We start from the raw sequence: 24,670 nt of genomic DNA, 5'->3' as shown, positions 1-24,670 counted from the left end.
TGGGATATATTTGATATGCAATATGTACATTCCATTTACTGGGATAAAACTTTGCAATGCATATATTCCATTTACTGAGATAAAACTTTGTCTGCAATGTGTACATTCCATTTACTGGCATATATGTGATATGCAATGTGTACATTCCATTTACTGGGATATATGTGATATGCAATGTGTACATTCCATCTACTGGGATAAAACTGGTCTGCGATGTGTACATTCCATTACTGGGATATATTTGATATGCAATGTGTACATTCCACTTACTGGGATAAAACTTTGTGATGTGTATATTCCATTTACTGAGATAAAACTTTGTCTGCAATGTGTATATTCCATTTACTGGGATAAAACTTTGCAATGTGTTCATGCTTTTAAACCTGAGGATAACACATCTCTCCAGACTGATCTGACAAACATCTACATACAGCCAACAACATTTGATCATTCTTTTTTAAAAAATATTATTATAATAACCAAAAAACATGATATTATATATACCATTTTATATGTAACCAAGCACACACACACACACCCACACACACACAATGCATATAATGAAAGATGCAATCGAATGACACTTTTTTCTTCAATAATACAACACATCCTGCCAAATTATTTAATCAAACTTTCGTTTATTTTAGCATAAAAATTCCAAAAAATTTGTGAAATTATTTTAAATTTGAGGAGCCATGCCACAATCATGTTTCATTCAAATTCACACATGATCTCTTTCCCAAAATGATAATGAACTTTTTTTACACATTATTTTTTGTACTGTGTATATTTATATAAAATTTCAGGAGCCATGCCCAATGATGTTGTATCCAAATACATGCTGCTATAATGAAGCATGCTATTTTGGGGATTTTCTGGCTCATGTTTACGAGGTAACATCATTGATATGGTTGATGCTGCTATAATGAAGCATGCTATTTTGGGGTTTTACTGCCTCATGTTTACGAGGTAATATCATTGATATGGTTGATGCTGCTATAATGAAGCATGCTATTTGGGGTTTTTACTGCCTCATGTTTGCGAGGTAATAGCGTTGATTTGGTTGATGCTGCTTCATTGCACAATACTGTTGTAATAGTTTTCATTGGTTTGATCAGTTTGACAATATCCTTTGCATTTGATATATCATCCTCTGATAAAGTGTTTAAATCTGTCTCCATCTGTGTGATTTCCTTTCTTATTAGAGTAGCTACAGTGCCAAGCTGTGCTCTAAAACTCTTTCAATCATACATAGAACTATTCCAACATCTCTGGACATCTTGGATGAGTCCATATTTAGGAAGCTGCAACAGCTCTTGTGTGGTTTTTAGCATGGTAGTAGCAGCTGTACTTTGATTGGATTTTAGCATGGTAGTAGCAGCTGTACTTTGATTGGATTTTAGCATGGTAGTAACAGCTGTACTTTGGAATTTAGCACAGTAGTAGCAGCTGTACTTTAGAATTTAGCACAGTAGTAGCAGCTGTACTTTGATTGGAATTTAGCACGGTAGTAGCAGCTGTACCTTGATTGGAATTTAGCATGGTAGTAGCAGCTGTACTTTGATTGGATTTTAGCATGGTAGTAGCAGCTGTACTTTGATTGGATTTTAGCATGGTAGAAGCAGCTGTACTTTGATTGGAATTTAGCATGGTAGTAGCAGCTGTACTTTGATTGGATTTTAGCATGGTAGTAGCAGCTGTACTTTGATTGGATTTTAGCATGGTAGTAGCAGCTGTACTTTGATGAAAACAAGAGACGATGCGCAAGATCCTCCCACAAAGGTGTGACATCTGATGAACTTGCATCCCTCTCTGGGTTGCTAGATATATAGTATGTGTAATGTACTTAACACATGATGTGAACTTTGCCTCTTGAATAGCTTTATCTATGTTAGAAGCATTATCTGTCACTGTAGGGAGTATCTAGCAGTGTCATTCCAGTTGCCATTTCTAAATGGCATCTACTAGTACTGTTCCTATATTTTTACCAGTGTGAGACTTGTGTAGAGGTCTTGTCTGAAGAACAAAGCTTTTCAGGTACCATTTCTTGTCAGTCAAATGAGTTGCGATTATTATGTAACTCTCTCAAGCCCCTGAAGTCCAATGATATGTAATAATGGCTACTGGTTCTGCCTCTGATATGGTGTTTAGCACTTCTCAACATGTGTGGTGATATAGGTCTAAGATGACTTTCTCTGCAAAGTGTGTTATTGGTGGGATGATGTAGCAAGGTTCCAGTGTATGAATCAGATTTCTGAAGCATAGCAAGTCAACCACAGGGAAAGGGTGCATGTCATGTGCAATAAGCATTGTTTTATGCTTGGTGACTGTGATCTTGGCAATGACACTTTTAACTGAAATTGAGATAATTCAGTCAATCTGAGCTGACCAGTGGTTGTTCCATGTGCTGGCATTTGAGTAGGAAAAACTGTGGCCTTGGGAGTTGAAATCATGTAATCTTCAAAGGGAATTCCAATGGCTGGATGAATGTGTAGACATATTTGTGGTGTTTCCAGTATTCCTAAGATATGTAAAACACAGACTGCAAATACACCTGGACTCTTCATGGCTAATGGAATTGGATGTTGAGGGTTCCAAAACTCACATCATGGTACATCTGTATGCCTTGGTAAATCTGCATTTGATAGTCTTCTTAAAGGAAGCTAATAGTCAAACCCATGTACAGCAGCCTCCCATGTAAAAAGGCAAAAGTGGCCTTTGTAGACAAGTGATCTCTGAAGGCAGGTTTAGCTCTCAAACTTCATTTATGACAATTTTATGTACTATGAACTAAATAGCATTAGCGTTATTATTATTATTATTATTATTATCATTGTTACTATTTCAAGTGTATCATTATTAGCCATAGTATTTTAATACCAGGATAAATTTGGTTTAGCAATTTACCAAAAAGAAAAATAACAAAATCTAATAAAGTAAGTTCCACACAAGGATCAGTAACCTCACTTTTTTGTTCACACTTTAAACAACTGAGGGATAAAACAGTTGTTCAGACTCGCTGAGATCAGAACAAAGCCAGCTTTTGTTTGTGACCTTGGAGGTTTAGGTAATGAAACTAAGCTCCATGTAGCCATTGTTAGAAGCACCTGAGTTTCCTTTGACCCTTTCAATCCCATTTTTTATGCTTCAACATTTATGCTGGGGTGTAGGGCCATTTGAACTTCTAGTCACATGACTACACAAGTCTCACAACCTACATGTCAATGACATCAGAGGTCCCATAGTCACATGATTTCAGTAATGAAACCCTTTCCAATGTTGCTGTACACAAAAATATGAAATAAGTTGCAGACTGTTTGTAAAAGAACGAAAGGAAAAATAATTTGCAACATATTATACCAAGAATGTCCAGAAACATGTCACTGTTGCAGTAACTTGGAGAAGGTCAGATTCATCAATAACAGAGCACGTCTGTGATAGTTTTGTGGTATCACATGACTACCACGTTGACAAGTGCTCTCTGCTTGATGAATCTGACCTTTCAGACACCTTTGAGTTTCCATGGATTATTGGTAAATACAATCAAGAAACTAAATGTTTAAACATCGATTCATGTAATGTACCTTTATATATAGCATGCCTTGCTCATGAAACAAAGAAGTTCAATTTGAATACTTGGAGCAGCCACTGTTGATACACTCCAGTGATCATAGCAGTCAGGGTGAAACCATTCCTAAGTTAAGAAACATGGCTGCTCATCACAGAAGACAGGTGACTGCTGATTACATGACATTTATATAGGAAATTGGCCATGTGAAAATTAGAATGACCACTGTGACCAGGTAACTGCTGAACTCAGGTGACCATTAAGACAGGTTTGACTGTATATACATCCTCTCACTGCAATTCATTTTTCACTCCTTGGTAATGCTTCAGTTCTTTTCACCCTCAATGCTACTCAACTACAATGTTCTTTTTCTATCTCTATTGTGCATCTCATGTCATTCAATGCACCATCATTCATGGGCTGAAGGTAGTTCAATTTCACAAGACAGGCATACATCAATGGTTGTATTTCACTAAACAACAATGACCACCTTTGTATCTGACTACTCAAATACTTGGAAGTGAGTGAACATCAAGCAAGATAGCTCAAAATAAAACATTTCTCTAGCTCCCAAACTTGTAAAGTCCTATGGATCTGTTCTCTGCAGAAGATCATCAGAGAGCAGCAAGCACGGAACAATAGTTCTCAAAGACTATTTCTATTGCACTTCAGTCCCATCCAATGAAGATGATGTGGTTCTTTCATGTTTAGTTGTTGTTTTTCTAGGATCTGTAGTATATTTTGAAATTTCAAAGTGCAGAAGCCTGAGGCACTGCCAAACAAATATAATAAAATGTTTCTCTCAATTCTTTGGGAGCGATTATACAGTCAGGTTTTTTCTCCTCTTCCAATTTATTAAAATATTTCAACAAATAAAAGCTTTTATTAGATTGGAGGTAATTTTCTGCATCATGGTTCCACACTCAAATAATTAAAATCTGCAATATGTTTTAAGTCGGGCTATGAAATAAGGCTGCAAGTGCAAAGCTTCTTAAGTATTCAAATGATTGAGATTGTTAATAATATACAAAAATTAACTAGCATAATTTACATCCATAGTTTGACAAGTGCTTTCACTTGTCTAAACTTAGAGAGATGTACTTTACTAATGAGACATGCTTGATTCAGCTAATAAGTCTTGGACTACAGTAGAATTATGCATCTCACTTTTACAACATATATACTTTATGTTGCATTTTGAACACAAAAAAACTTTTTGTGTCATTTCTATATAAGACTTGCTTATCTTGAGCCATCAATGTTGGTACTTGAAATTTTGCACATGATTCAGTTAGGATTTAAAATATTATTTATTGTCAATTAGTAGCTCGGACATGGCAGACACATTTCATATCTACAAATATATTGCCAGGAAAATGTCTTACCCGTAGAAGGGTTTGGTGAATAGACAAAAGCTGTTACAGCAGTATCTATTTTATTAATTCTAGAAAAAGGGCCACTTGCACTACTTGAATATTCCACCTCATAAGTTAAAATGCACCTGAAAATAGAACAGTTGGAAAACTTACTGTAATATCACTTATCTTATCTGCAAAATAATTTACCTTCAGTACTATTAAAGTAACAGGTAATGAGAAGATTTGTGTAAGTTTTTTTCTTCGGAATTGTTTAGTACTATGTACATGTTAATACAGCATGTGTGGTTGAACAAAGCCAAATTAGGGGCCATTTTCTGTATCAATAACAAGAGATCCAATGGAACTGATATTGCTCACCTGGCATATAGTGACTTAAATGGCAAGTGTAGTAGTAAAATACAGCTGGCATATAGTGACTTAAATGGCAAGTGTAGTAAAATACAGCTGGCATAGAGTGACTTAAATGGCAGGTGTAGTAGTAAAATATAGCTGGCATATAGTGACTTAAATGGCAAGTGTAGGAGTAAAATATAGCTGGCACAGAGTGACTTAAATGGCAAGTGTAGTAGTAAAAATACAGCTGGCATAGAGTGACTTAAATGGCAAGTGTAGTAGTAAAATATAGCTGGCAACTTGGGTTAACTGAAAAGCAATGATCATGGCTGAATAATTTTCATCTACTGAAATTTATGGAAGCCACAACAATGCTAGAGAAGCCACACACAAAAAAAAAAATTTTGGTACAGCATGTTCTGTGAGACTGGCTGAGTGACTCTGATGAAGATGAAAACATTTTCTATATGGTTGCTATAATCCACATCATTGCTAGGGGTACCACCCCAGACAAATTCTGATATATCATGTCTCAAAATTATTCCTTAGAAATTTGATCAAATTTGGCTCAGCAGGAAAAAAAATCAAAAGAAGATTTATCCACTTTTCTGCTATGGAAGCCACATTGTTGCTATAGCAACCGTCTCAAATATAACTCTACTAGAACATGTACTTTGGCAAATTGTTGTACTGAAATTGGCTCTGCCATTCCAGAGAAGTTGAATATAGTTTTTCCACATTGTTGCTGTGCAAGCCACACCACTGCTAGAAAGCAACTCTTGAAACAAATTCAGTTTTTTTACCTGCTTTCTAGTGTAACCATCATGCACACAAATTTACATTTTTGCCAAGTTTTATTAAAATTGGCCCAACTACTCTGTAGAAAATTAAAAGTTTCCACTTACTTGCTCAGGAAGACATAACATTGCAGGGAAGTCACCCCAAATACCAATCTGATGGAGCATGTCAAAAAATATTCTTAAAACTGTCTAATCAAAACTGGATCAGTCATTCTAGAGAATACATCCAAAACAGGTATTTTACCTGGCTAACTTAGTTAGCCCATTGCTATAAAAAGCCCTTCATCTGAAACACAATTTCGATAGAACATGTCCAAAGAAACATTCCTACCAAATTCAACAAAATAGTTAAATTGTTCTGGAGATGTTAAGCATAGTTTTCCATTTTGCTGCATTAGAAGCCACACTGGTGCTAGGAAAGCAACCCTAGAAGTACTTGTGATAGAGCATGCCCTCAGAAACATTGCTGCCTAGTTTGATCAAAACGGGATCAGCTGTTCTAGAAGTGAACTATAGGATTTCTAGTTTGTAAAGAAACCACACAATTGAATAGAGCCACCCCAACCCAAACAAAAAGTTTCATAAAGCATATCTGAAGAAATATTCCTAACAAGAATGATCAAAACTAGTTTAACTGCCATTGAAGCCATATTGCTGCTATGGTAACCACCCAAAACAAAATTTTTGAAATGAATGTCCCATGGAATATTCCTGCCAAGACGAAACAAATTCACCCTGCATTTTTTTATAAGTCAAACAGCAAATGTGGACAGACAGACTGATGATGGATGCATAGCCAGGCCATAAGGTTACCTTTCCTTTAGCCAAGTTCAAATTTGCCATGACCTGAAAATCAAACAAGGTTATTAACAGATGAATTCAAATATGCCTCATAATTATATTTGTCTCCTTCAAGTGGTTTTGGCATATTTATGCTAACAATGAACCTGGGTCAGTAGCGTGCTTTCTGTAGGAAATTTCTTCAATTATGTTAATTACATAATTTATTTATTTATGTAGTGAAAAAGTCTGTTTCAATGTTTCTCTGTGTTTGGTATCTTCATCCATATTTGAAGGCAAAACTGCATTAGTTTTCTGAATGATTTCAAAGACAGATGCTTTGTGTCAGAATTAGTGAAATTCTCTTAAGCTTTTAAAAGCTGTTTGCATACTTTTTAATTTTAGTAGTGTGGCCATAATATGATGGTGGACTGGTAACATTTGCAAAAATCTGAACGGTCCTGATGATCAATGCTTTCTGTCAAATATTTCAAATTCTGTTGAGTGCTTTTTTGATGTTATTGTTGTTGCTGTTGTAGGGCTTAATGCCATTTTTCAGCACACGATAGGCTATACATGGCGGTCAGTATGTTTGATGTTTTTGACGTTATTAAATGATTTTATAATTTTAACAACAGCAGCCATAATTGGTGGATTGGTATCATTTGCATCACCTTAATATTTTGCCTTTCATGTCAGAATGATTTCTGTCAAATTTGGTAAAATTCTGTTCTGCGATTTTCGAGAAACATCAAAAGGACCATATTTAAAGCAGTGCTCTTGAATTCAAATAAAAGTGAACTTTTCCGAGGATACTCAGTTCCTTCCAAGACTGATAATAATAATAGGAACACTTGCATAAACATATCTTTTATAGATAAATAAGATGTAATATAACTGAACGATGCATGTTCATTTCAGAATGATTTGAACTTGCGAAAAAGGTCAGGTGCTTTACACTAACCAATTTGGAATTAGGTTAGCTTGGCCTTTTAACAACTCATGTCCTGAAATCAAATCATGTGATGATTGCTTGGATAAAAGTTTTTAGTTTAGTTTTTAATCCTCTTATTCGTAATATTACCTTCTCTTAAAAAAGTAACAAAATATGAAAATAGAATCAGGAAATACAAGTACTTCATCTTTTTAAATAACACTGTAATTCATATTATCAGAGAAAGATTTGTAAAATTACAATATATCTTGTCACACAATGAATATCTGAAAACTAAATATCATGATAAAATATCGTATCCCACAATGACAATGAGACCTCTAGTTACCATGGAACAAGTTCATAACTCTGAAACTATTGGCATGAACGTTATGCAACTTGCATCATTTAATGTTTAGGAAGTGGTGACTGCATTTTTTCCTCATCGAAGCAAATGCCTAACTGGAGAAAGAGATGGGAAGGTCAAAGGTCAATCTTTAATTTCTCTACATTTTTGACAGAGTTCAATGAACATTTGGCGATCTCTCGGATTTAGTGCCCAAGTGCACGCCAAAAGAGATAACTAACAATGAAAATCTTTTTACCATTCCATTGTGACATTCTTGCTAAGAGTTTTCTAAAATGAATTTATATTAAAAAATTTCACTTTGTATTTAAATTATGTTACCCTTTTTTGCCCATATTTGTTTTGTAAGCTTTACTGGCCCTTGACTGGCCTTCGCAATCCCTGAGGAACTCCTTTGAAAGATTTGCTCTCTAAAGCAATTTGGTAGCTCATTCCACAGATCGGCAACTGCATATCTAAAGGATTTTTTTGCCAAATGTACAGGTTTTATTTCTTGGGACATCTAAAGTATTTGAATATCTAAAATTATATTTATTGTGTTTAGAACTTATTAAAAAATGGGAGTTGGCTTGATCAGTATTTGAAAGTCTCTACAGCCATAACCCAAAGACTGCCCCTTTAGAGTTGGAATTTTTGGCATAAGTAAGAGTGTGTATTTTTAAAAGTTTAGTAATGTTCTTGTCATTGAAGAAATGCCAGGCTGAGGGACAGGAATTGAAACTAGAGAGGATAAATGTATATAACATTTTTAGTTTGTTGAGTCTAGCTAGCCTTGAAGCTTTCCAAGATATATTTTTTACAACACGTGAATTGAATTGCAGTTGATAGTCAATGTCAATTCCAAGCAGTTTAACAATTTTTACACAATTTATGACAGTGCTGCTTATGTTAAGTACAGGCTTTGTACTGAATGTCCTTTTATCCACAGCTATTGCTTTAAACTTGTCTAGGCTGGCTTGCATTTTGTGCGTGGCAAACCAGTCAATCACAGTGTTGGACTCTGCTACAAGTGTGTTAATCAGTGTTAAAATCCGGTGAGGAAAAAGACAAAGTCTTAAAGTAAGCATAGTTTTATAAAAAGCCATATCTGTGTTTTGGGATTTTTTAGTCTAGCATTAACAATTTGAGTCATAATGCTACAACATCTGCAGTGTGGCAGTTTATAGTGATGTCTAGCACTGGGGCACCATGCTGCAGACAAGTGGTATCATGTCCAACCCTGTCACATTATCCTGACACCAGGCCAACTAGTCCTAACACTAACCTCGTAATGCTGAGAACCAAGCAAGACGAGTACCATTTTTGCAAGTCTTTGGTACAACTTAGCTGGGGTTCAAACTCACAACCTCCCACATCTGAGTGAGATGCTCTAACCACATAGGCCACCAAAGCAGTTTGAGACATATGTAAAATAATATATGATATCGTTGATAAAAACATTAAAAAGTAATGGTCCAAGGATCAAGCCCTGAGGAATTCCTTTGAATTTCAGACCAACTACTCATGACACCCTGCAACTTCATTTGCTGCTTACAATTCAACAGATAGCTCAGTCATCTGACAAACCATAAACCTTTAACTTGCAAATCAAATAAACATGAGGGAGACAGTCAAAAGCTTTGGACAAGTCCTTCAGGACTGCAGTTACATATTTGTTTTCATCATGAGCCTTCCAGCAAGCATAACAGAGTGGTCTGGCATCCATGTGCTTTAAGAAAAGCACCAAAATGTTTGTTAAAAATCTTCTAAAAAAATATATGCATATATATACAGTGGGACCCCGCTATAACACGGTAGTTGGGAGCCATAGAATCCGACCGTGTTATGAACCGAACCGTGTTATATGCAACCAAGTCAGTTAGCTGAAAAAAATGTACCCCCCGAAAAAAAAAAAATAAGGGGGGTGTGTAATAAATGCGGGCGGTAAAAAAATACGTGCTTCCTAGGAACAGTTGCTATCTTGAATTAATGCATATTAAATGAGAAATACACCTGTAGTGAAAAAAGAGAAGACATCATATAATAGTTTACTTTATTTAGAGAACCATGAATTGGTACATATACCTGAATACTGTTTTAAGTGTTTATATATAAATGTCTAATATATAGCATGATCAGAGTATCAACGCAGTGTACTCACCTGCGAACCTCATCATATACATTGAATCCACAATACAAGTGATTCCATCGAAAATATTCATTAATTTTGTAACAGGTCATATTGGTCTGAATTCAGAGAAAAGACATAGCACAATCATGTAACGAATGACGAAGCACATTTACTTTGAAGTATGTTCGAAGTCGGTAAAAGTTAGTTTTAAGCCGCCGTTGGCATAAACTTTTTCCCTACAAAAAGTAAACTTGCACAGCACAGTTAAAGTATTCCAGTCACGTTGGAAAATGCAAAAATCCATCAGATTCCATCACTTTTATTTAAGTTTGGTACTGACTTCCTTTGAAGAAAACTTCTTTGCTGTTATTGAAAGAGTGTAGTTGGCTTTCTTTGATGAAAGGTGCATGTGCTTTTGAAGTCACCGCTAAAGAACAGCTTTGGAGAACCAAACGAATACCCATTTCTTATTGTGGCGGCAACATCAAATAATTGTACTGCATATTGAGACGGGGATTTTTTCCATTTGCTGAGTACGTTTTCATAACAGTCGGTGCTTCAAAGGTAATCTGTTTCCTTTGAAATTTCAGCAAACTGTTTTATCTGGATACATTTTTAAAAGGAATTGGCCGTCATTTAGACTATTCTAGCTACTGTCCCTCCATGCCTACTGAATAAGCCAATAAGAATTTTTTTATATTTTTTTTTTTACATTTGTGGTAGCAGCATGATGCTGCCTTCTACGCATGCGTTTGAAAATTAACAAAGGATCAATGGACGATAGAGAGGCAGGTGTTCTGATGACATGGATTATTACAGAAAACGTGAGTGTTCTGAAGGATTTAATTCTGAGTGAAAAGAAGAGGAATTTTACTTACCATCCACACACAAATGCTAGTCTTTGTAAAATTATTAATTACTAGTGGGCGGCTGAAAATCCGATGAAAGACAGATTACAAGAGAATGCCTCGTCCAGTTGACCTCCGTTACCAGAAATGTCAACAACAAAAAATCGGATATTTCACAACATACAGAACTCATGCTAGATGTCAGGATAAGCGGATTATGATATAACAATGCACTGTTTAGATGGTTTGTCAGTATAGACAAAGAATTTGTTTATGTAACAATAGATAAATTTCAGTGCATTTTATATCTAGTTTGCGGCTTCCTTTCATGGGTCCTCTGAATTTCTGCACTCAAAACCAATGGTTGTATATAAAAGTTTAAACAGCCAACAATGTCGCCAACAAATAAAAAAGCCACATGGTATGTTTTGCAGCCAATAAGGAAAAACAATCCAAGTTTGCGACATTGGCGAAGACCTACGCGATCCCAGAATAAATTTTTTATGCGGTTTTTTCTTCTTCTTACTTTTAAGAAAAAAGAAAAAGTACTTTTTCATGTACAAGAAAAATACTTTTCATGTACGAGAAAAATACATAAAATTTCAGGAGCCAAGCCACGATTGTCTTGCATTTTTTATTCATACGCGATCTCTATCCCAAAATGATAAGCAACTTTTTACGGTTTTTTTCGTACTTTTTAAGATATTTTTTGTGCACAAGAAAAATACATATATATGAAATTTCGGGAGCCACGCCACAACCGCATTATATCCGAATTCACGTTATAACGGAGCGTGTTATAGCAGGGTCGCACTGTATATGGTGTTTTTGGTATATTGTATTTAGCAAAATTACATAATTCCCTATATTACTAGTGCCCAAAATATCTACAATCCAAAACTTTACTTTCTGGACATGCACAATTCACATACTGTTTTTATAAAGAAAATACCTTACCTGCTGTTAACACAGTGGTCTGACCATGTAATCAAAATCTGACCTGAGGTAATATTTATAGCTGACACATCATTGACCTAAAATGTAAAAAATCCACATAATCCATGATTGAGTCATACATAAATTGGCCTTTACGTTCACACAGATTTAGAAATATTGTAAAAATGTTCAAACGGCAGTGTCTGCAGTATCCTCACTTGGATTTCTGATGTAAGATGCACAAGGCATTCTAATATATCTTTAAAAGCTCTACAACAGTAATTTTTCTGCCATAACGAAAGACTTTTCAAGTCCTAAAATCTTTTTTTTGGTCTATTCCACCACCAAACTTATTCTGCAATAACAAACTTTTGTAACAAGAAATGATCAGAAATAATTAAAAAAGCCTTATGCCATATGAAGAAATTACCTAGTAGCAAGTAATGAATTATCATGTGGTTGAGACACCCTGGTTCATTACGTACAAGACTAAATTGTTTGTTTAATCATGTTTGACTTGTGCCTACAAAAGTTAATTAGGAGTTATGTACCCTTTCATGTTGTGTTTCATTCACTACAAGTGGAAAGTCAGACCGTGTCATGTATGAATAATAGGTATATCATCATAATGATACATTTTCTTCTGTCCATAGTCATTACTCAGATTTAGTTTTGTTTGCTGTTGTGTCAAGTTTCATTGGATTTCTGAAAGAAATTATGGACCAAGTTATTGCCTGCTGGATGTACTACTAATCTAACAAACATGGGTTTCAATTCTCTTGGCAAATGGATGGAACAAAATTTGGGAACAAAAAAGAATTTGTGAAAATCCCTATTTATTTTCTGATTCCAAGGTTGACTGTACATATGTAACATGAATTCAGCTGTTTTCATGCTTTTGATTCCAAGGTTGACTCTACATATGTAACATGAATTCAGCTGTTTTCATGCTTTTGATTCCAAGACTGACTGTACATATGTAACATGAATTCAACTGTTTTCATGCTTTTGTGAAAAATTACATTTTGATCTATACTTAAATTCATGGATTGGGGAAGGGGTTTTACAGTTTCCATGGAAAATTCTGTGAACATTTTTGAAATTCACACTTCTTCCATATCAACTGCTTTACCTAAACAAAACAAGTGAAATACAGCATTCCCTCCCTATAACACCCTTCAGTGTAAAAGCATTCCTCTTAAAATGCACGTATGTTCATTGATCCCATTTTATTATGCTGTAGTGAAATTATATGCACCAATGTACTCCGTTAGAAAGCAGTATAATCAGTGGCTCCTATAGATAGTATTATAATGAGGTAGTACTGTATATGTATAACATACTTCCTTACAATGTGGTCTTGCTATAAGGCAGTATACTCTCTGACTCCGATGGATAGTATTATAATGAGGTAGTACTGCATATGTATAACATACTTCCTTATAAGATGGTCTCACTATAAGGCAGTATACTCTCTGACTCCTATGGATAGTGTTATAACCAGGTGGTACTGTATATGCATAACATACTTCCTTACAATGTGGTCTTGCTATAAGGCAATATACTCTCTGACTCCTATGGATAGTGTTATACTCTCTAACTCCTATGGATAGTATTATAATGAGGTAGTACTGTATATGTATAACATACTTCCTTATAAGGTGGTCTCACTATAAGGCAGTGTACTGTGGATCATATGGATATTGTTATAATGAGGTAGTACTGTATACTTCCTTATAAGGTAGTCTCATTATAAGACAGTATACTCTGTGACTCCTATGGATAGTGTTATAATGACAGAGTACAGTAACGGTATTACTGAACATTTGTACCCTAACATTCAAAGATTCATATCTTAACCGAACTGATAAGTATAGAAGCATCATCATGGTCATGTTTGAAAGACCTAGTGTTCGGCTTAAGTGAATGACTAAGTTTGACATACAGTTCAGACCCCCATCACCCTATCATGATTTAGAGTACCGAGTCGAAGGCTGCTGTCAAAGTTGCACCAAAGCAATTTCACTCCTGTGGAGAGATATGAAGGGAGCTAACGTCTTCTGGATAGACAAAACATTGATTATGATGAATGCTGGCTGTGCCAGCTTCACAAACTATTCCATTTTAAGGAATGATGGATCAACAGACAGATGGACATAGATGCAGATCAATAACAGTCTGTCACTTGGAGCTATAATTGCAGTTGAAGGTTTATCAAACCTGGTCAGGCTGATACTTCAGCCTACTACATACATGTATCAAAAGGATCCTTCACTGTGTCACCTCTAATAATGGTTGTTTAAATACCTTGGGCATTTGGGATGGGGATTTACAAACACTGTAAGAAGACAAAAAATTTCCCACATTTTCCCACAGATTAACCCTAGTTCAAACCTGATCAAGAAAATCCTAGCAACAGCATCCTATCAATAGCAACTAAAAATCCCTAGCAACAGCATCCTAGCAATAGCAACTAAAAATCCCTAGCAACAGCATCCTATCAATAGCAACTAAAAATCCCTAGCAACAGCATCCTATCAATAGCAACTAAAAATCCCTAGCAACAGCATCCTATCAAAAGCAACTAAAATACTTTAGATCAGACTGACAGACAGATTGACAGACAGACAGACATAAACAAAGATAAAATATTTCCTTCGGCAATTGAAGTGGGATATAACAAACCTGGTCAGGCTCGTACTTGGGCTTGTCACACACATGCAACATAATGATCCCAGGTTGTAGCATTTCAACATTAGACAGTCTGAATACTCCTGGTTTAATCTGGTACATAGCAACTCTGACAGGTCCCTGTAAAGTAATTAAAGTTTTATGTAAATTTTCTGTCCTTAGATTTTGTTTAAAAATCATAGCTGACAAAATTTATGTTTCCTTGAAGTTCTTCAGTATTTCAGTCATATAAGGAAGTATTGTCTAGGTTAGACTGGGTTACCTGCCCACTTCAGCTTTCAACAGTATGCACTATATTTGGTTTGTTGGGTGTAATGCCATTTTTTAGTTCATCATAGGCTGTACATGGCAGGCAGTATTGTGGTAGAGGAAGAACCTGGGAAGATCCGAGGAGGAAGCACAGACCCACAGTAAGCTACTGGCAAGCTTTCTCAAATACCCATGCTGGTCAAGCTAAGATTTCAGCTCATGCAGACATAGGCAAAATGTGTGAGTGATTCATAAAGACAAGCAACTTAGATCAACCAGTACCCCCCTATGCAATAGAGAGCCACACCAGAGCCTAGGGAAAAAACTTTAAATTGAAAGAAAAAAACTGAGATGCCCCATTATATTTTGGGGTTCAAGATGGCATAGTATGACTTAACAAAGAAAATTTCAATTTAATAATGAAAACAAAGCAATGCCATGTAATTTCACAAATTGAAGGTAAAAAAAACAAACATTTGATGTCAGGAAAAATGCTGTAGATCAATTTAGTTGTTTATTTGCCTAACATCACTTTTGACATCATACACATATTTACCCTAGGGAACATGCTCAAAATATCCACCTAATGCAAACAATCTTCCAGTGGATGGTTTCTACCATATTTTATCCTGACTGATTATCTGCACAATTCTTTATGCAAATAAAGTCTGGACTGGTCTTGACTATGTCTAGGTCTCAAATAAAGTCTGGACTGGTCTTGACTATGTCTAAGTCTCAAATAAAGTCTGGACTGGTCTTGACTATGTCTAGGTCTCAAATAAAGTCTGGACTGGTCTTGACTATGTCTAGGTCTCAAATAAAGTCTGGACTGGTCTTGACTATGTCTAGGTCTCAAATAAAGTCTGGACTGGTCTTGACTATGTCTAGGTCTCAAATAAAGTCTGGACTGGTCTTGACTATGTCTAGGTCTCAAATAAAGTCTGGACTGGTCTTGACTATGTCTAGGTCTCAAATAAAATCTGGACTGGTCTTAACTATGTCTAAGTCTCAAATAAAGTCTGGACTGGTCTTGACTAGGTCTCAAATAAAATCTGGACTGGTCTTGACTATGTCTAAGTCTCAAATAAAGTCTGGACTGGTCTTGACTATGTCTAGATCTCAAATAAAGTCTGGACTGGTCTTGACTATGTCTAAGTCTCAAATAAAGTCTGGACTGGTCTTGACTATGTCTAGGTCTCAAATAAAGTCTGGACTGGTCTTGACTATGTCTAGGTCTCAAATAAAGTCTGGACTGGTCTTGACTATGTCTAGGTCTCAAATAAAGTCTGGACTGGTCTTGACTATGTCTAGGTCTCAAATAAAGTCTGGACTGGTCTTGACTATGTCTAGGTCTCAAATAAAGTCTGGACTGGTCTTGACTATTTCTAGGTCTCAAATAAAGTCTGGACTGGTCTTGACTATGTCTAGGTCTCAAATAAAGTCTTGACTGGTCTTGACTATGTCTAGGTCTCAAATAAAGTCTGGACAGGTCTTGACTATGTCTAGGTCTCAAATAAAGTCTAGACTGGTCTTTATGTCTAGGTCTCAAAAGCAAATACTTATCAATCTAATAATGCTATCCTTTGAATAATGCTGGTTTAGTTATGCACTAATATAGATGCATTTGATTTGATAACATTACTGAGAATTTACTTTTGCCTGAATCACATGCAAATGTTGAGAAATTTAATAAGCATGAATTTATATTACAAACAAGACTTTTCTTGTCAAAAATACCTTTTGGGCTTCTTTGTTTTAGTATTTCATGCCACAAGAACACTTTGAAGGTTACATAATGTCGAGGCAAGCAGAGCAAAATGCCTTGCCCAAGAACACGCAATGGTCTTATTATTTATGTACAAACTACCCCACAGTAGGGCTGTCCTTCACATGATGAATACTTTCTCACTATTAAAGATGATACATTAAAACATTTCAATGAGGTTATTGTGCCTGTAATATGTTTTCTAATTCAAACTGAGTTTCCATACATTATGAGTAAAAAAAAGACTCACCTCATTGTTCCTCATTTCTTGCAACTGTGAAAGAGAAGGAAACTTGGGCTTCCCAAATGAAGTCCATATACTGTATGGGTTACCAATTTTATTGTTGATAGCATACACAACCAACATAAGTCCTGGAAATAAAGGAACTTTGTCACTATTTTAATGCTAGAAATTTGCACAGCATTCCTTACACAATCTCAAGGATAAGGCCTCAAATGTGCAATGCAAAGCATCCTGTGTCTAGAAGTCCTCTTCTGGTATTTAAGCACTTGTATGGCATGACCTTTGACTTGTATACACCAAAATCGTTTTTACTGTTTACTACACTAAGTGAAAGCCATCCAAAGCTCGGTCTAGGAACTTACCCTGTCACAAATGTTTTCTTTTGAACCATGTTGACCTTGATTTTCAACACCAAATTCAATTGGTTTTTTTCATACCTTAAGTGCAAGCCTTCCACAAATTTGAATAAGTCTATGTGGTCTAGAACTAAAGCTTTTATCAAAAGCCATTTTTTTCTTTCAGCCAGTGACCTTGGCTTTTGAGCTTTTGACCCCCAAATCAATCCATACCATATGCAACAAGCATGTTAATCACAAACTGGTGAAGATACAAGGCTGATAATTGTAACTTTGTGCAGAAACCATTTTTCTTCCTTCAGTCAAAATAACATTGGCCACTGACCTTTGACACCAAAATCAATAAGATTTTTCCTTACTCCAAAATGCAAGCTATTTACAAAGTCTGGACCCAATGTTTGGTGTAAATATAATGTTATAATGTTATCATACAGAAAACATTTTTCTTATATCAGTCACAATGACCTTGACCACAGAGCTATTCATCCCAAAACTGATAGGCTTCTTTTCATTGTCAATAAATTCAATTAATTTTTGTACATTGCCTGCGATGGTAAAATGATATTTAACAGGCAAATTCAATTATTTTTTGTACATTGCCTACCATGGTAAATTCAATTATTTTTTGTACATTGCCTACCATGGTAAAATGATATTTAACAGGCAAATTCAATTATTTTTTGTACATTGCCTACCATGGTAAATTCAATTATTTTTTGTACATTGCCTACCATGGTAAAATGATATTTAACAGGCAAATTCAATTATTTTTTGTACATTGCCTACCATGGTAAATTCAATTATTTTTTGTACATTGCCTACCATGGTAAATTCAATTATTTTTTGTACAGTGCCTACCTTGGTAAAATGATATTTAACAGGCAAATTCAATTTATTTTTTGGACATTGCCCACGATGGTAAAATGATATTTAACAGGCAAATTCAATTAACTTTTTTGCTTTGCCTACCATGGTAAAATAATATTAAACAGGCAAATTCTATTAAGTGTTGTGCTTTGCCTAGCCATGGTAGAATGATATTTAACAAGCGAATTCAAATAATTTTTTATGCTGCCTATGATGGTAAGGTCATAAAAGCTCACAACCATAATATCTGCAACCTTTATAACAGAGCTGTAGTGTCAGTAGACAGCCATCAAAGTAACCAAAGCACACTGCTCCTATCTTAAATAGCACTGGAGTGAAAGCAAAGGACATGGAATTACAGCCTTGACTGTTACATAAAAAATGCCATCAAACTGACAAGCAAAAATGTAACATGGTTTGCACCTGTAACTCAGTTTCAATGATACAAAAATGTAACATGGCTTGTACCTGTAACTCAGTTTCAGTGATACAAAAAGGAAGCAAAATAATCCTTAAAATGTTGAGATGCAACCTTGATCTCAAGGATAAGGCCTCAAATGTGCAATGCAAAGCATCATCTAATTACAATTTGGGAGTATACCAAGCATCATAAATTAATATTAAACAGCTTTCTAGTTAAAAGAGAAAGGTGACTGAAACTTGAACAGATAGATAGGACTCACACCGTGGCATGCAACATGCTTCTCAGTGAAGATACAGAATTATACTAAGTTTCATCCCTCTGTCTCATGTGGTTATAAAATTATACAGTCAAAAGGAATGGAAAAATCTCACATAAAATTATACAGTCAAAAGGAAAGTGTAATGGAAAAATCTCACATATAAAATTATACAGTTAAAAGGAAAGTGTAATGGAAAAATCCCACATATAAAATTATACAGTCAAAAGGAAAGTGTAATGGAAAAATCTCACATATAAAATTATACAGTCAAAAGGAAAGTGTAATGGAAAAATCTCACATACAAAATTGTACAGTCAAAAGGAAAGTGTAATGGAATAATCCCACATATAAAAGTGACCTTGAAGACAAGACAGACAAACACCATAACATTTTTTATGCCACCTTATGGTGAGTGTATAAAATGTTTAAAAGTTAAAAGACTCCTGGTGCAAAATAAAATTTGCAATACTTAATATTAGCCACTGTGACCTTGTTCCTGAGACTTTTTCAAGTTACCCAAAATATTTTCTTTGACAGAAAGAATTCACATTACTGAAATACAAACCTTACTGAATGATTAAATACACAGTGAAACTCAAGTGCAAAATGTTTTGTAAAATATAATTTTCTTACCAGAGGACTGGTTCCCTGGCTGTACATCTAGTGTTATAGATACCATGTCTGACTGGTTACTTGATTTTGTGTCATCACTGTTATATATAATCACAGATAACTGCCAACTGAAAATAAAATAATATTAAAGACGTAGCAAACAAGAAGCTGCCATGAATATGGTCAAATTCCTTGATGCTAGAAGGAACATTCTAAAATAGCAAGTTAGAGGAGTATATAATGTGCATGTGTCTGTCTGTCTGTGTGTGTGTGTGTGTGTCAGGTATATAATTCAACTTCCTGTATGGCAGAGGAGAGACATTGAAATATGTGCTCAGTGTAAAGACATGCAAAACTTTATGCAATGGTAAACAAGTATCTCAAATAACAAAACAATCTGCAAAATACTGAATGCTGAGACACTGAATGCTGAGACACTGAATGCTGAGACGCAAGCTGCAAACAAAAGATAAACACAACAGTACATTACAATTTTTTTAAAGTCAAACAATAGAACCACAAGATATACATGTTTAATAGACCTCTATGTAGGTACCAGCATCCAATGGTTACATTCACATTAACTTGTGCAGTGGGTCTTATTGATCATGACCACAGGTCAAGGTATGAAGTCTTTTCAAAACACCTGTCTAGAAACCATGGTCAAGTACATGGAGCACACTGACCTTTGAACTCCAAAATATATTGGTTTCTATCCTAAATGCAAGCCATCTGCAAAGTTTGGTCAAAGTACTTACACTAGTATAAAAATATATTTTGTGCAGAAACCACTGATCATGACTTCAGCTACAGCGATCTTGACCTTTGACCTACTGATCTCAAAATACTACATGCACAAGCCAATCACTGTTTAGTCTTTGATAATGAATACTGATGTGCAGAAACCATTTTCTTCCTTAACCCAAATGCAAGCTATTTACAAAGCATGGTAATGGTATAAAGTGAAGAACTACATTTTGTGTGCAAATATGATGATAGGGAACAGATGGACAGACATATAGACATTCCTACATATGTTCAGTCATTGGGTGGGAGTATAAAAAGGGGACAACTCTGAGAAAAATCAATAGTAACTCAATATGTAATACAAGTGCATATTAATTTGATGGCTAAACAAATATCAAAACAATCCATCAAAAACTGAGGGACTGGTTTTGCACACAAGATCTGGTTGCATGAACAGATGGTCCAATACTTGGAAAATGGCTATTTTTGAAGGCCACCAATTATCATTTAAATGTTATTTAACATTAGGTAATGTACCATAAAATATGACATCCTATTGTATGCTGATTATAAGGAGAAAACTATAATGATTTTCAAGGAATTTTCACATTTTTTTTGTGTACATATAATAATAATAATAATAATAATAATAATAATAATGAGGACTTTGTATAGCGCCTAATCTTTAGAAGTTCTAAGCGCTTTACAACATTAGACAACACCTATAAGATGAAAAACATATATAATATGACTACAAAAACAAACACCATGAAATTAGAAAACATAAAAAACATGCTGAGAATATTTCAGGTAGGAAATATTTTTAGGTCTTTAAGTTTGTTCTTGCAGTCGAAATAAGTGAGCTTTGAATTGTATTTATTTTTATATTTTTGTTTGTTATTTTTTTTGTGTTATTTTTTTTTATTTTTAAAAATAAGATGAAAATCTATTCAATGCATTCGTCGTCTTCCAGAAGGTAGGTTTCACCCATTTTAGCCTCTTCTTCTCTCTTTTGTCTCTTTATAGCCCTCCTTCTACGTCTGTCTCTGTTTATTTCTTCTTCTATGTTGTTTGCTTTGGTTCCCTTGTGGTTTTCTGGTTTTCCAAACTGTATTCCGGACAATCATCATAGTCTTCCAGATATTTTTCTATCTCAATTTGCACTGTTTCCGTTATTTGTGTTGTTTTTGCCATTGTTTTTATCTTTTCGCTACTCTGCTCTGGTTTTTGTTCCTTCTTCATAACTGGTGCTGTTTGTTTCTTTTGTTTCTCTTGGATTACATCCGCTTCTGGTTTTCCTGCTACTTGTTGTTGTTGCTGGATTGGTTTTTGTACTAGTTGGTGTTGTTGTTTCTCTCCTTGTTGTTGTTTTGAGCTTTTAGTTTCTTGCCTTTTGTGTTGTTTTAGTCGCTTTGTCTCTTGTTTTTCTTGCTGTTGTTGGAGTTTATTTTGTCCATTTTGTTGCCTTTGTTGCTGTTGTTGGTGTTGTTGTTGCCCTTGTTCTACGTTTTGTTTTTCTACATGGTGTTGATGTTCCTGATCACCTTGTTAGTGTTGTTGTTGTATTTTTTCTTGTTGTTGTTTTTGTTCTTGTTGCCTTATAGTCAGGAAGATTTACAGCATAGCTGTGTAGGTTTGTTCTAAGTTCACTAAATAGGTTTCCGCCAGGGTTTTGGGGCATTTATGTGGGGTGTGCCCTGTCTCACCACATCTGTTGCACTTTCAGTGGTATATACATCCTTTGTACTATGCTTTTTTCAGAAAATCATGTAAGTAGAAAGCTCTTTTGATCCCTCTTAGTTTTGCTTTTTCAATTTCCAGTATTCTGATACCGTTGTATATGGAAAATCCTGGAACCATCACCAGCCTAGATTTTTATACCCTTATACCGAATTTGTTTTCAAAGCGGTTTACCATTTCTTCTAGGGGTATTTCCATGGGGATATCCGATAAATGGAGTTCTCATGTCTGTTTCTTGATCTTTTTTAGGAGTGGTACTGGGTTTTTACTATTACAGTCTCTTCTGAAATATATATTTCTCCAGACTGTAATACAGGCAAGTTTCCTCTTGGTCATATTATATATCCCTCATATCCTTTTCTGCTGATTGAGTAAATTTGTTCTAAAATGTCCAGGTTCCTGATTTTTAGGGCTATTATTACTTTGGATGTAGTCAGTACTCTTTCTCTCGGTATGTGTCTCATATCCAATTCCTGGGTACCTTCCTGATAATTGCATTCAAGGTATGGCCATTCCTAGTCTCAATTCTTCTTGTTTTAAAATACTTTTCCAGTTTCCGTATTGCATTATGAGCCTCTGCCATGTTTTCTCATTTTCCTTGCTCGTGAGTAGTATTCACTCTATGTTTTCTTCTTCTGTAGATTTGTATAAATTCTTGTATATATTTTATACTATCGTATAAAATTCCATCAATTCTGAAATTCTGTATTGAAAGTTACTGTGTGCTCTTATGAGTTGCCTTGGTTAAAAATCACTTTTGCGGAGCTTTTCCTCTGGTAGATTTTCTTGCAGTTTGCTTAGAACGTGCCGTTGCCAACGATATAACAACAGACTGTACTTCTCAAGAAGGAGTATAAGAATACCACATACAGACAAGATGTTACCATTCACATGTACATGTACCACATACAGACAAGATGTTACCATTCACATGTACATGTACCACATACAGACAAGATGTTACCATTCACATGTACATGTACCACATACAGACAAGATGTTACCATTCACATGTACATGTACCACATACAGACAAGATGTTACCATTCACATGTACATGTACCACATACAGACAAGATGTTACCATTCACATGTACATGTACCACATACAGACAAGATGTTACCATTCACATGTACATGTACCACATACAGACAAGATGTTACCATTCACATGTACATGTACCACATACAGACAAGATGTTACCATTCACATGTACATGTACCACATACAGACAAGATGTTACCATTCACATGTACATGTACCACATACAGACAAGATGTTACCATTCACATGTACATGTACCACATACAGACAAGATGTTACCATTCACATGTACATGTACCACATACAGACAAGATGTTACCATTCACATGTACATGTACCACATACAGACAAGATGTTCCCATTCACATGTACATGTACCACATACAGACAAGATGTTACCATTCACATGTACATGTACCACATACAGACAAGATGTTACCATTCACATGTACATGTACCACATACAGACAAGATGTTACCATTCACATGTACATGTACCACATACAGACAAGATGTTACCATTCACATGTACATGTACCACATACAGACAAGATGTCACCATTCACATATACATGTACCACATACAGACAAGATGTTACCATTCACATGTACATGTACCACATACAGACAAGATGTCACCATTCACATATACATGTACCACATACAGACAAGATGTTACCATTCACATGTACATGTACCACATACAGACAAGATGTTACCATTCACATGTACATGTACCACATACAGACAAGATGTTACCATTCACATGTACATGTACCACATACAGACAAGATGTTACCATTCACATGTACATGTACCACATACAGACAAGATGTTACCATTCACATGTACATGTACCACATACAGACAAGATGTTACCATTCACATGTACATATACTAAATACAGACAAGATGTTACCATTCACAGGTACATGTACCACATACAGACAAGATGTTACCATTCACATGTACATGAACCACATACAGACTAGATTTTAAAATGTACAAGTACATGAACCAGAGACAGACAAGATGTTACCATTCACATATACATGAACCACATAGAGACAAGATGTTACCATTCACATGTACATGTACCACATACAGACAAGATGTTACTATTCACATGTACATGTACTAAATACAGACAAGATGTTACCATTCACATGTACATGAACCACATACAGACAAGATGTTACCATTCACATGTAGATGTACTACATACAGACTAGATTTTAAAATTTACATATACATGTACCACATACAGACAAGATGTTACCATTCACATGTACATGAACCACATACAGACTAGATTTTAAAATTTACAAGTACATGTACCACACAGACAAGATATTACCATTCATATGTATATGTACCACATACAGACAAGATGTTACCATTCACTTGTACATGTACCACATACAGACAAGATGTTACCATTCACATGTACATGTACCACATACAGACAAGATGTTACCATTCACATGTACATGTACCACATACTGCCTAGATTTTAATATTCACATGTACATTTACCACATACAGACAAGATGTTACCATTCACAGGTACATGTACCACATACCAACTAGATTTTAATATTCACATGTACATGTAC

General features: G+C 35.2%; 1 protein-coding gene across 3 annotated transcripts in view; it reads right to left on the bottom strand.

Annotated features, from left to right (window-relative positions):
- Positions 1–24,670, bottom strand: part of LOC149772419 (alpha-L-iduronidase-like) — a 60,540-nt gene that overhangs the window by 875 nt on the left and 34,995 nt on the right. For all 3 annotated transcript variants that reach the window (XM_089947836.1, XM_089947838.1, XM_089947839.1), the window contains exons 10-14: positions 19,544–19,650; positions 17,011–17,132; positions 14,741–14,866; positions 12,077–12,153; positions 4,954–5,069 (exon numbers count right to left, since the gene is read on the bottom strand). In XM_089947836.1, the coding sequence (XP_089803962.1) occupies positions 4,954–5,069; positions 12,077–12,153; positions 14,741–14,866; positions 17,011–17,132; positions 19,544–19,650 (548 nt within the window). The remainder of the gene's footprint in view (positions 1–4,953; positions 5,070–12,076; positions 12,154–14,740; positions 14,867–17,010; positions 17,133–19,543; positions 19,651–24,670) is intronic.

The sequence above is a fragment of the Sinohyriopsis cumingii genome, unplaced genomic scaffold (assembly GCF_028554795.1).
Source record: "Sinohyriopsis cumingii isolate HCF-2022 unplaced genomic scaffold, ASM2855479v2 utg001510l, whole genome shotgun sequence".
Taxonomy (NCBI): Eukaryota; Metazoa; Mollusca; class Bivalvia; order Unionida; family Unionidae; genus Sinohyriopsis; species Sinohyriopsis cumingii.
This window is presented reverse-complemented; position numbering and strand designations above follow the sequence as displayed.